This window comes from Rhincodon typus, chromosome 6 (genome assembly GCF_021869965.1).
Source record: "Rhincodon typus isolate 14 chromosome 6, sRhiTyp1.1, whole genome shotgun sequence".
NCBI classification, from domain to species: Eukaryota; Metazoa; Chordata; class Chondrichthyes; order Orectolobiformes; family Rhincodontidae; genus Rhincodon; species Rhincodon typus.
In genome coordinates, this window is record NC_063337.1 from 47,921,013 (window position 1) to 47,933,735 (window position 12,723).

At 37.9% G+C, this 12,723-nt stretch overlaps 1 protein-coding gene across 1 annotated transcript in view; it reads right to left on the minus strand.

Moving 5' to 3' along the window:
- Positions 1–12,723, minus strand: part of LOC109933936 (PC3-like endoprotease variant B) — a 746,762-nt gene that overhangs the window by 645,786 nt on the left and 88,253 nt on the right. The window contains exon 2 of the mRNA XM_048598131.1: positions 6,299–6,488. Coding sequence (XP_048454088.1) covers positions 6,299–6,478 — 180 coding nt within the window. The 5' untranslated portion in view covers positions 6,479–6,488. The remainder of the gene's footprint in view (positions 1–6,298; positions 6,489–12,723) is intronic.

Here is a 12,723-nt window from a genome sequence, read left to right on the forward strand (position 1 = left end):
AAGAACTTTCCTGCAGCTTATTTAAATGATTGAATAAAGATAACAATGTTTGCCTTTTGCTGAATTTTCAGCTCAGAACTATCAAACTAGGTGTTTGAATCTTGTCCTTTTAGGGACTCAACTTCTAATTGTAGTGGGATGTTGACCACTTCATTCCCTGTTAGTGGCTCAAAACACTCCCTTGTAATAAGTTTTCCAGTCTCAGGCATTTTTTAAAACATTTTTTCCCCCTGGTCCTGTCTTTTCTAAACTTTAAAAGTAAAGCTGCTATGCAGCTAGAGTTTTTCCAGTCTGAACTGGCTGCTGTTGTCTCTGCTGCTGGCTGGCTTTTTTTTTTAAAACTTAGAGCTGACACATTCAAAGTGGCAACAACACACTTCTTTGTCTGCAGAACATTTCCTTTTTCTTCTGTTCTGATTGCTAGGAGTTCTTTTTACTGTCGATGTTTTCTTCATTTCTGACAACAGTCCATACAATTAGCACCATGTTGTGAGATCTTCCTTCCCCTACTTATAATTTTCATTTATGGGCTTATTAGTACTGACTGGTGAAGAATTAATCATTAATATACCTTTGGCAGAAGAGGCATGTACGTGATTAACAAATAATTTATTACAAAATAATAAGATAACAGATTGCATTAACCGAAGACTGGTTATCTGCATTAATGTAGATATTGTAAGAGACATTGTTATCTTCCAAGAAATCCAACTACGTCTATGCTACATGGTTAGAGATTGTGTAACTGACAACTAATAAACTACAACAACTGACTTGTTCCTCCCAGAGACATTTATTCATATATAAATTGATGAAGCTATCCCATAGCTTCCAAATTAACCCTTTCAGGCCAAATGACTTGTGCAACATTCTCAAGTGAGAACATAAGGCTTAGCCCCACTCCTGAGCTAAAATCTAAGTTACAAGTGTCAGTACCCAAGGAGGCATCAGTGGGCAAGTGAACCAGTAATGCTATTTTTTTCTTTTGTCTCTTCTCTCTCTCTTCTTCTTGCACCTGCCTCACCAGGTTAGAGTTCTCCTGATAATGGAAAGGGAAAGGCAAAAAGGTAGGATTGAGCATTGCAGCAATGGCAAAGAGAGCAAGATTCATTAGTAAGCATATAATATTTAAAGATGCATTCACTGACCTTGACCACTTGAGGTCATTGAACTTCTTTCAGCATCGCGTCAATGTCCCTGGGACTACAATGCTGATGTTGATTGAAGCGGCCGTTTGCTTCCACTGCCTTCACGGTTACTGCCTGGGTGACATCTCAGCTGCCTGTAGCATGTTCAAGACTCTTCTCTCATTCACCTTCTGCAACAAGAAGGTTGCAGCATGCTGTCTACCCTCTTGTACTATTTCTCAGTTTGCTCCTGTCAGACAATCTTCTGTAGCCACTTGCAACAAATGATCCAGTCAAAGTGAAGCTTCCCTTGATGAGGTGCAAATTGGCTTGAATAATGCTACTGAGCTTTAAGTGGTGACAACTCCCCAAAACCTTGCACCCTGTGCTTAGGCATGCTGCCACTCAGCAACACACTTACAAATGACGGAATATTACACTCATGGTAATGACGAGGCAGCATAACATTTACGTGCTGAGTTGAAACAGATGATCATCAGTTAACTGCGCATTGGGATCCCCCACTTTTTTGATGGCCATTCAAATATTGATCAAATTTGTACTGTTAGAAAAATAGCAATTGTGGGATACACTATCAGTTCTATAAGCTAATAAAAGGGAGAAAACAAACAGGATTCACAATTCTAATGACATTTTGTGTCTTATGTTGAAAAATGCTTCTGGACAAATTCCAGGTGACAATAACTTCAGATTGTGAAGCACACCCTGTTTGAAAAACTCATTGCCATTTTCTGACTGGGTACTCTCATATTTTGCATAAGGCACAGGGAAGTGGTGGGATCTGTGGGTCTATAAGACCTGAAAGAGACAGTACATTCAAAGGGAAGGAAAAACCTGAAAGGACCAAATGACTAATACCAAAATAATAGAAGAGGACAATCCCCTTTAATATAGTCACTGGTCTGTAAACCTTGTGGTTAACAGTAGCAAATAGCCTAATTTTATTTTACTGAAATTAATAAAATGTAAGCTAAGTTTAACTCATTCTCTTCTGCATTGCATCTAACATTAAGCATTTAAAAAAAAACTTTGAAGTCATTGAGCAGTGGAAAGAATACTTGTATTAATAATGCCTTTAAATGTATTTCAATAGTTTAAAATCTGAAATGTACAACACTTCCCACTCTAAGTTACATATGTCATCCCTTGCCAAAGCCATAACACCAATTCTGTTCTGGGAATGGGGGAAATGTTAAAAAATGCAATATTAACCGAGATTTCCTCATTTTTGGAGAAAAAGACATTCCATGCTCTTAATAGTTGTGATACTTTACAAACCAGCATGAAAGAAAATCTTTAATGCTTAAGTGTTGAGCTGTAGTAAAGAGTGGCAGACTTCAATGGTACTAGTGTTGTGACCCAGACTTCTTTGGGATGTAAATACACAGACTGATTAATGGGCTGTCACTTTATTTGTTAGTTAGTTAATTATTTATACTTATAAACTGATTAATAATTCAGAATAGATAACTTTATACATTATAATTTCAAAGCAAAACAGAGAGGCAGCGATGCTCAAACATGTTCCATATCTTTGCTTTTGGCACACCTTTCCTACATGGTTTCTGATGATTCTCAGAATTGAGAAAAATACAAGCCAATTCTATAACAAGGATCGGATGTTCAATTTTAAACCATACTAATAAGATTCAGCAATGATAACTGCATGATAATTAATTCAGGACATTACATGTGTGTGGCATTTTAGAATGTCTTTTCCTTTCAAATTGACGTTAAGAATTGTACTTTTATGCATTCCATTATTGAAATAATTGTAGCCCTACGGTAATTTGTTTTTTTACTGTGCTAATTGTTTAAAGTAATTGGGTAATTCAATGCTGTTTGGGATTACCTTACATTAAAGAATGTTCCACATTCACATACATGGGGGGGGGGGGGGGGGGGGGGGGGGTGAAATCAATCACTATAGCAATTTGTAATACCCACCACATCTGCATATAAATTTCACTACACAGGTACCGATTGTTTAGATGCAATAAATACTGCACAGACCATATAAAACTTTATTTATTTAAACTCCAATTTTAGTTTCTCATTATCTTTTAAAGACTTTCATGTTATCTACTCTCTTACTTGTATTAAATTGAAATTTGCTACTCAGTAGAAGTCAGATTGGTGAATTTTAAATGTCTGGAGATGTAGTTCAGCACAGTGCCAATTATGTTAACTTCTCATATTGTTTCAGATACAATCCTTCATAGACATGAAACCCATCAAGTTTTTCAGAAGTGTAAATGTTACTCCTATATTTTCTCATTGAGCTCATCTATCCTATATTTTTGAGTGATTAGTTTTCATTGCTTAAAAAATAACTTTTGTATAAAACATGCACTGTGCGAGTAATTGACAAGTGTATAAGGTAAAACATGGAAAAGAACAGCCAGACAAACTCTCCACCTGGTGAAAGCCTACTGAGGCAGTGTGAAATTTTAGACACAATCTGCTCTTTGACCTTGCTGAATTTGAGTTCTGTTATTCCACTGTGGGGAAAAGACAATCATTATGCTTTGAGGATTTAGTGACCTTTATGCTAATTGTTCAGACTGAGACGTGAACCTTTTCTAATTATTTGTTGTGTAGTGGGCAAAATATGTTTATTTAAGAGTAAGATTAATAGCTCAAGTATACAAAATTATTTATCATTAGTCTCACTTAAAATGATTACCATAACAACAAAACTACATTTCCAGTGTAGCATAAAACTATTAGCGATCATAGTATCTTATTAGTAAAACTTCCATTAATTACTGTTCCTGTACTGGTTAGCTGCTATTTTCTTCATTCCAGATCTAAGCAAAACACTAATTTTAAAACTCCAATGTATCAAGAACCTTCCATTCAGTCTCATTTCGTGGAATTTCTAGTCTAGGCACTGCGTAAACATTTAATCTTGATACAAGTCCATCATTTGCTTCAATTATAATATCAGTCAATGCACTGAATGCAGTTCATCCATTGCCTCATTCACAAATCTCAGTTTAATGCATGTTAAAAAGACTGATGTTTCATTCATAAGCACTTTCTGGTAATAGATTACCGTCCATTCTTTTTCCAAATGGTAAGTTTTGACTATCTTGCATTCAGAGATTCTGTAGATTAACTGAATAAATCTAAGTATTCTAAATTGCTGATGTAGTTATAAATCCTGATCTAATCACGACAACTATTGATAAACTAAATATCCTTCAGCCAGGATCCAAAAGGACTGGAAATAATTAAGTAAACTGGAGCTGTTATTCAGCAAGTGCACATTCTGCTTTTACTGTCCATACAATTGAAAGCATTGGAAACGCCTACTAGTCTAACACAGAGACTCAAAAACAATTTTTAAAAGAATTTTAACATAATGGACTGTGATATAATAAACCATATTTTCACTACAGCAGTTTTAGTGCAGCTAAATTCTATATTACCAATTAAATGCTGTATACGTTAGAGATTTGTTCAACTTAACAAACAAACCCAAATATTGAAATGTTTATTACACTTTAATAAAATTAAGCAATGACTAGTCATTATCATGTAGTAAAGAGCAAGAACCCTGTTGCTTCAAAACTGTAACACTTTTCCTCAGAGAAAACCTTAAAAACGTAATGTATTAGTGAAAGACTGTATACTACATATTTCTGGCACTCCACATCTGGTGCCATTGCTGGATTGTGCTTTAAATTCCATTCACCAGCTCATAATATGTATTGTTCCAACATAGAGCTAAAAGGTCACTATTATACATAAGGAAAATTAAGCCGATGTTCTTGGTTGCCTTACAGTTCTTCTAGTTCAACTACTCCAATAAATGAACATGTACAACAAGCCAAAGGGCTTTTTATTGCAAATTTAATTCATTTCTCTAGACAACTGTGAAATTTGCCATTGACATTAGTCATTACCCCAAGGCGAACTAAAAGATGATCTCAGTTAATAAATGATCCTTAACAAGGAACACTTCTATCTACTGTGATAATGGCACAGGCACATTTTATTAATGCAGGCTAGCTTCCTGCCAGAATCATAGGATTCTCAACTATTTGGTGTCTGCTTATTTCCTGTTCCCACTCGTGATTATTAATAATTATGCAGTGGGATAATTAGCAACACAAAGAGTTATTCCTATCAGCTTGCAGCTAGATTTTTGTATAGCATGTTAACCTTCTGGGGGCAGAAATGACACAGTGAAATAACCAACACAGGTTGAACTCTCTGTGTCCAAAAATATGTTAACTAGTTGTGGCATTTCTTGCCTTAAGTAATAAAATCAGGTATACCGAGATTTGATAACCGCATTTATATTGGTAAAAATTGACAACTTAATTTAATAATTTAGATTTTAATAATGAAATATCAATAACATTTACCTCCAGTCAATATCTAATTGTTCAAAGATTTTTGTTAAGTATTAGCATAAACTGAATTAATGTTTTTTTTCATTAATTATAGTCCACAAAAGGGGAAAAAAAATCACAAGTTGCAGGCCAATAAGATCACATGGTTGTACATCCACATATCAAAGACTTAAAAACCTATAAAAGAGGCATAAACCCTTGAAATGTATGAATTATTTTCCTCCTATTCATAACTTCAACTTCTCAAAATAACAAGCAGAAAAAAATACCAGGCAGCTGTTTCATTTTATTAAGAATATGAGCTCTATGCTGTGGCCATGTAAAACATGAACTGCATTTCAATAATTGTCACCATTTCCCCAAGCACTAAAAGCAGCATCATGCATTTATCTTCAGGGGAATTAACCAAGCTGGTTTCACATCTATCTTTTTTTTAAAAGGACAAATTCATTTCAAACTGCATTCACATTCCATTAAATAACTTGCAATTTCCAGGATGCTGGTCGAATTCTTGAGAGGAGTAGTGAAATACCTTGATTTAAAAATAAAAACAGCTTAAGACATGCAAAAATAACTTACACTTGAAACCTGCTATTTTTGTTTAAATAACCTAAACTGTATAAGTATCATTCTTCACCTTCAATGTCTCTTTTCACAGCAGAGGCTTTGGCTGCACTGCTAACTATGAAATACCCTTCTGTTGCAAATAATTATCACAATAGCACTGAAAAAAATAAATAAAAAATCTTTTAAGTGTTATACAATATTTAAAACAGTTGCACTGACCGGTAGGACGTACTCTAAACCATTCCTTTTAGCCACGTCTCTGGCTACGTCCTCTCCCTCGTCTATCTCAATGGTGTAGTAATTGAAAGGACCAGCAGTCTCCTCCCCTCTAGTGGCTGCCAACACACTTTGCAGGAAGCAAAGGGGAAGAAATAAGATGACGGGCTTTCCAAAAGCCATGTATCTAAAACTGGAAATGAAAATAAAATCAGACAATACTTATCACAAGTCATACATAAAAATCTTGCCTGAACTGACATTGGTGACAGGAACTTAATCAACACTACACTGTACTGCATTGCAATAAGATGTTATGTATTACGTTAATAACTTGTCTCAACCTGCCTGTGAGAATATTGTTTAAGGTTGCATTTACAATAACTAAGTTGATGGTGAATATTTAGGAAACGAACACAACTCAAAGTTTAAGGCTAAAACTGCACATTATCAAAACCCATTAATCAAACCGGTTTAAAGGTCTGGGAGTGAGAATTTGTGATGAAATCTAAGTTCTGAGGCAAAATAAACATATAGTTAACACTACTTTCAAAAAGTATTTTTTCATAGTTGTATTAACAGGATTGCACGCTGGAAATTCGATGGGGGAATATCATCTCTACTGTTATAGGCGAATTCTTTCTTCCTTGCAGCCAATTTTGTATCTTTGTATAAAATCACACAAGCTGCATACACTTATCATGCAGCTTATATCTTAACAAGAGTTATTACAAGTTTGAAGAAATACAGGCTTTTTAAAAATAAATGGATGACTTGTTAAGACCTGACATTTTCCAAATAGTTTGCAAATAGAGGACCTACATTGACATTCCCAAGACTCATGGAGCTCTGATTTCAAACCACTGTTGCCTCCTTCACTGGGCAGATACAAATCTTGAAGTTAGAAAATACCTGATCAGGATGATAACTCGTTGTAAGGGGATATTGCAGAACAGGAGCCATTCATACAAAAGGGCCTATTGTTGCAGGCAAACCATGTGACTTACTGTCTAATTCCATTCCAAGAAATAGAATTGAGTCCAGGTCTGATGGGATTCATTTGCGAGTCCCACCACTGGCTCAGCACATGTAGGTAGGGAATGGATGTAGAACAAGGAGATTCAAGTTTCATTCCTGTGTTGAGGGGCAGGGGGGAATATCCTGATTGTTATCCAGAGTTAGAAGTGCACATAGTTGGATATGCGGCGAGGGATTGTGCTGGACTTTCCCGCTGTGTATGTGCCGTGGAAAACATCAGGATTGTTTGCAATGAAATCAAGGCCTAAAAGCCTCATAACATGCATACTTCATCACTTGTGATTTAATAGTTGCTTAACTGGAGGAAGGACAAGTAGGGGGCTGGTGTGTTACTCTCCTTTAAAATAGTGGAGTAAGCCGAGAGAAAGTTTTAAGAAAAAAGTCTGGCTGCAGATTTTAGCTCACGCAGTGTTTATATTCTCACCGCAACTGAAGCTGTTTGTAAGCCTAAGTGGCACTTGTGTGCACGCACTCACACTTCTGTTGTAATTGTGCCTGATGCTATTTTGGGTGAGCAGGTATTGCAGCTACTGGAAATATACTCAGGAAGTAGGCAAATTTTGCATGCAACACTGTTTAGTCGGTAACAGTATCACTTTCAAACTCAACTCTCCATCCACAGCTTCCCTGGACCTTGCACAGTAGACAATGATCTGCAGCAGCAAGTGTCAGCAACCACTCTCAGATTGTTTGCTGGGTTATATCTGCTGCTGAATCAGTGGTTTGGTGGTTTCTTCCATTGTTTAATGTTGGTGATACCTCCAGGCAGTGATAGACATGGCACTCTCACCTCTGAACCACAAGGTCCTTGACTGGAGTCCACTACAGGACTGGAGCAGGTAAATACCAAGGTGTATGTCAGTACAGCACCCAGAGATCCCGAAGTCATCAAATGTGTTGTCCTTTGACTGAGATATAAAATTGAGGCCCCATCTGCCAGTTCAGGTGAGTGTCAAAGATCATTAGGTGTTAATTCAATGAAGAACAGAGAAGTAATCTCTGGTGCTTAGGCCAATATTTATCCCTGAACCAAAGTCACAAAAAAAATTGTCTGGTCATTGTCATATTGTTAACCACATTCATGTTATAAAACATGCGGAAAATTGATCTTTTTTCTTAGTTTTTAACACAATGAAAGCAAAAAGTAAAGGACTTGGTTCTCACATCAATGGTCCTGCTCAGATCATTTGCTCCCAGCCATGGGTACAGTAGTTTCCATTCTTCTTGGCTACTGTATTGGAGTATAGGTGTTAGGAGCAGGAGTAGATCATTCCAACCCTTCAACCTGCATTACAGGAAGGCTCAGCAGAGGCTGCACGAGCTGCTGAAGAGTAAGGAGGAGAGGGGAGAAAAAAGATCTCAATAGAAGGCTCTAACCACACAGGCTCTCAGGAAGTATTTCTTCTACCTCAACCATAATAAGAAACAGTGTGTTTGTAATTTCTCCGTTTCACAAAGGAGATGCTCACTGAATTGAGCAGGCACCCCTACCTCTCATAGCAGAATTGGGGATAGCATGGTCACTGTTCTGATGGTGACCGTGCCAATGAATGTCTTCACTTCAGTCTCTTACCAGGCTTGAATAAATGATGGAGATGACATTTCCAATATGTTGCAGTTTGCAGTACTGTCATATAACGGAGGTGACTGAAGCAGAGTATGGAAAGAGAGGGAAATGCATTGCCTTTCAGACAGAAACATAGTTTCATCTGTATAGTGGACTTCTCCCTGGTTCAGGGTATCATTGACTGCACCCAAATTGCTTTGAGGGTGCTGCATCTATATTCAGAGATGTGCAACTGCAAAATATTTCATTTCCTTATGTCTTATGTAGATAAAAGCTCCTCATTGTGGCAGTAGTCATGATGCCAAAATTCAGTGTGAGTTTGCTGGGCCATCAGCGTTTAATTTTCCATAAGAGACTCAGAGTCTAACTATTGGGTAAGAACAGCTATATGCTGATAACCAGGCTGATAATTTCAGCATGCAACCCACATGTAAGAGTGAAGAATCCATAAAACAGAAGCAAAGAGGGCTTTTGCGATATAGTGTACCTAGCTCTGGGTCAGGAGGCCTGGGTTCAAGTTCTGCATGTGTGTGCTAATATGTCTGAACAGGTTGATTAGAAATATCTATGAAAAGAGCCATGTTGGCATACAAAACGTCATTAAGGAGACTATCGTTATACTCTAGCAACTCTTCTGTACCTGAACCAGTTAGTCCCCTGTCCTCTTCAGACCGTGTCATGATTCCTTGTTGCCTGCCGAATCCTGACAATCTCACTATTATGCCAGCACAGCCTCAACATGAGGCAACTACAATGTAAAAGAGGATGAAATCTCTTCCTGGTCAGGCTGTCTGTGAATGGCTCATCCACCTTGGGTACCAGTCAACTCAACACTAATTCTTACTTAACAGCAGTCACACATTTTACCATCCCTCTGTTACAAACCATTGCAGTGTCCTCTTTGTCACAAAACTCAAACTAAAAGCACCAGAAAGAAAACATTCCAAATCAAATTCCATGCAAAATAATCTAATTGTTCTAGTGCAACTAATCACCTGAGTGTATTTCCTTTGTGTCTGCCTTCCATATGCCTTAGACTGGTCCAGTGTGACCCTAGTAGTTGAAGCATAGTTGCTGGAAAGCTGCTGCCGTTCAGTGGGAGAGAGTGCAGATGGCCTGTTAGCAGTTGTGGCTCAGAAAAGCTCTGTTTTGGATTGCAGTGTTTCGGCATAGGCGGCAGCAGTCTGGGCTGGCCGGCTGACGGACAGCAACAAGGTGTTGATGGAGTAACATTTGTGAGAGGGTGAGTGTTGTGACCGTGAGAGAGGACTGTAATTCACGCTCCACAGAGCTACTGATGTCCCCCACCTGCCCCATGGTAGTTCTAGCAATTCTACTAATCTTAAGGATAGATTGCTGCAAGGCTGGTAGACCCTGGATGCTCCTTTGGCCACTGTATCTCCAGCTATTATGATAGCATTCTGATACTACATGGCAACAAACTGTGCGACCATCTGAGCATCCAGTACCTTTGTCAGACATTGAGTGGATTCTGGTTGTGCTGGAATGAAATCTGAGACATTATCTAACAGAGCTAGATCATTGTCTCTATTTCACACTGGAAAAAATAGGCGCCAAGCTGTATACAAAGCCATATCCTCCTTGATCCTTGATAGCAACTAGGCACTCTGAGAACTTGGTGAATGAATAGACTAATAGTCCATAACTTAAACTCATCTAACTTAAACAAATAGAGTTCATGATGGAGAATGACATAGGGTGATAATTTGTGTTAAATAAAGGCTTAAGAGAGAAAGTCAAAGCGACAGAAAGGGAAAGTTTTTAAGCATTGAAAAATAATAACTCTATGACCTTCAGGAGTGAGAGTCACCAGTTTTAATTATTCCCTTTTGGGTTTCTAAGGTTAAGTGCTATTGCAGCAACATATACCTCATCATTAAAAGTATCCTTGCACTACAAAATATCAGCTTTAATCTTCTGTGCTGAGTTTAGTTCACTTTTTATACAGCAGAAGTGCAGCAATGTTTTTGATTTGTAAGGCAATTGACAGGGAGCTGTAGTTTGTGCAAGTCTAACAGTAGAGTGTACAAATTGTACAGCAATTCGTGGTGATTTACATCTTGTGATCTATCTTGTCTTTGCCAGTAATTGCTTGATTATTTGCACTCTAATAACGTTAACTCACTGTTACTTTGTCAACACATTTTGGCCCGTAAAGATCTCTTCGGCTCCCCTTAGCTTTCACTTTTCTAGATAAACGTCTTTCCTGATCGTTATAATCATTCAGTTCTGGTAACCTATTTTTTAACGCTTGGAAATACCATTTTAACACAATGTTTAAGTGCATCAATATTTCAGCCAATGAAGTCAACTTTTATTTTCAAAGAAATTAATTTGATCAGGTGCAGGATTAATTTCAAACAGGCATCTGCAATGATGCCATAAACAATGCCACCAACATGAATTGAACTCTGGTATTTAGTGAATAACAATTTTAAAACTGATAACTATACATTTAACGATGAACAGTATTTGCCACTTTTCATGATGAAAATGCTCAATATGCTACTCAAACGTACAATATTCATTTGAACTGAAAATCGGATAGGTTTTCATAAAATTAATGGTCCAACTCTCAGGTACTATTTGATATAAAAATCAGCACCAGGGGTACCAAAAATATATTTGATTTGGTTAGACAACATGGATTACCACACGCCAGGAGAATGTTTAATTTATAATGTAACTACTATTCTTTCCCAAGTTTCAGCCATTCAGTTACTTACCTGTACTTCAAGATCCAAATGGACACACTCATACACACAACCTTAAAATTGTTATAGCACTTTTATTTCTTAAGAACTGGCTGATATTAACACAAATGTCAAACCCATGTGGGAGAGGTATCTGATTAAAGTGCTGTAGTGGCAATTTTAGAAATAGCTATTTTCTACATCAAGTTGGGAGGAATATTGCATTAAAACTTTTTGTGTTTGACTCTTGATTTAACCCATTTCCTGTAAGTTTGCAGTGGAATGCATCACAGGTCTAGATGCCAGCAATAGAAGACTGCGAAATGCATGAAACCTTAACTGTTCTGTTGCAAAGTGGTAAACTAGTGAAAAGAAAGGTATGAGTTTTAAATTTTAAGAGTTAATCTTGTGTAAAATCTAAGAAGCCTTGCCTGCAATTTAGCATTTTACTTAGTTACTGTTTTAAAAAATTATTTTCTATCCATTAAATCTAAGGTCTTTGGAGGCTTAAGGGTGGTGCTATTCAAGTAAATCAATGTTTCTGCTGCAAAGCAGATGAGATCAGCCAATTAGTAACTGGCTTAACTGGTTTTTGTCGAATCAGAGATAGTAGGAACTGCAGATGCTGGAGAATCCGAGACAACAAGGTGCAGGGCTGGATGAACACAGCAGGCCAAGCAGCATCATAGGAGCAGAGAGGCTGACGTTTCGGGCCTAGACCCTTCATCAGAAAAGGGGGAGGGGAAGGGGGTTTTGAAATAAATAGGGAGAGAGTGGGAGGCGGATAGAAGAGGGATAGAGGAGAGGATAGGTGGAGAGGAAACAAACAGGTCGAAGAGGCGGGGATGGAGCCAGGAAAGGTGAGTGTAGGTAGGGAGTTAGGAAGGGGATAGGTCAGTCCAGGGAGGACGGACAGGTCAAGGGGGCGGGATGAGGTTGGTCGGTAGGAGATGGAGGTGCGGCTTGAGGTGGGAGGAGGGGATAGGTGGGAGGAAGAACAGGTTAGGGAGGCAGGGATGAGTTGGACTGGTTTTGGGATGCGGTGGGGGGAGGGGAGATTTTGAAACTTGTGAAATCCACATTGATACCATTGGGCTGCAGGGTTCCCA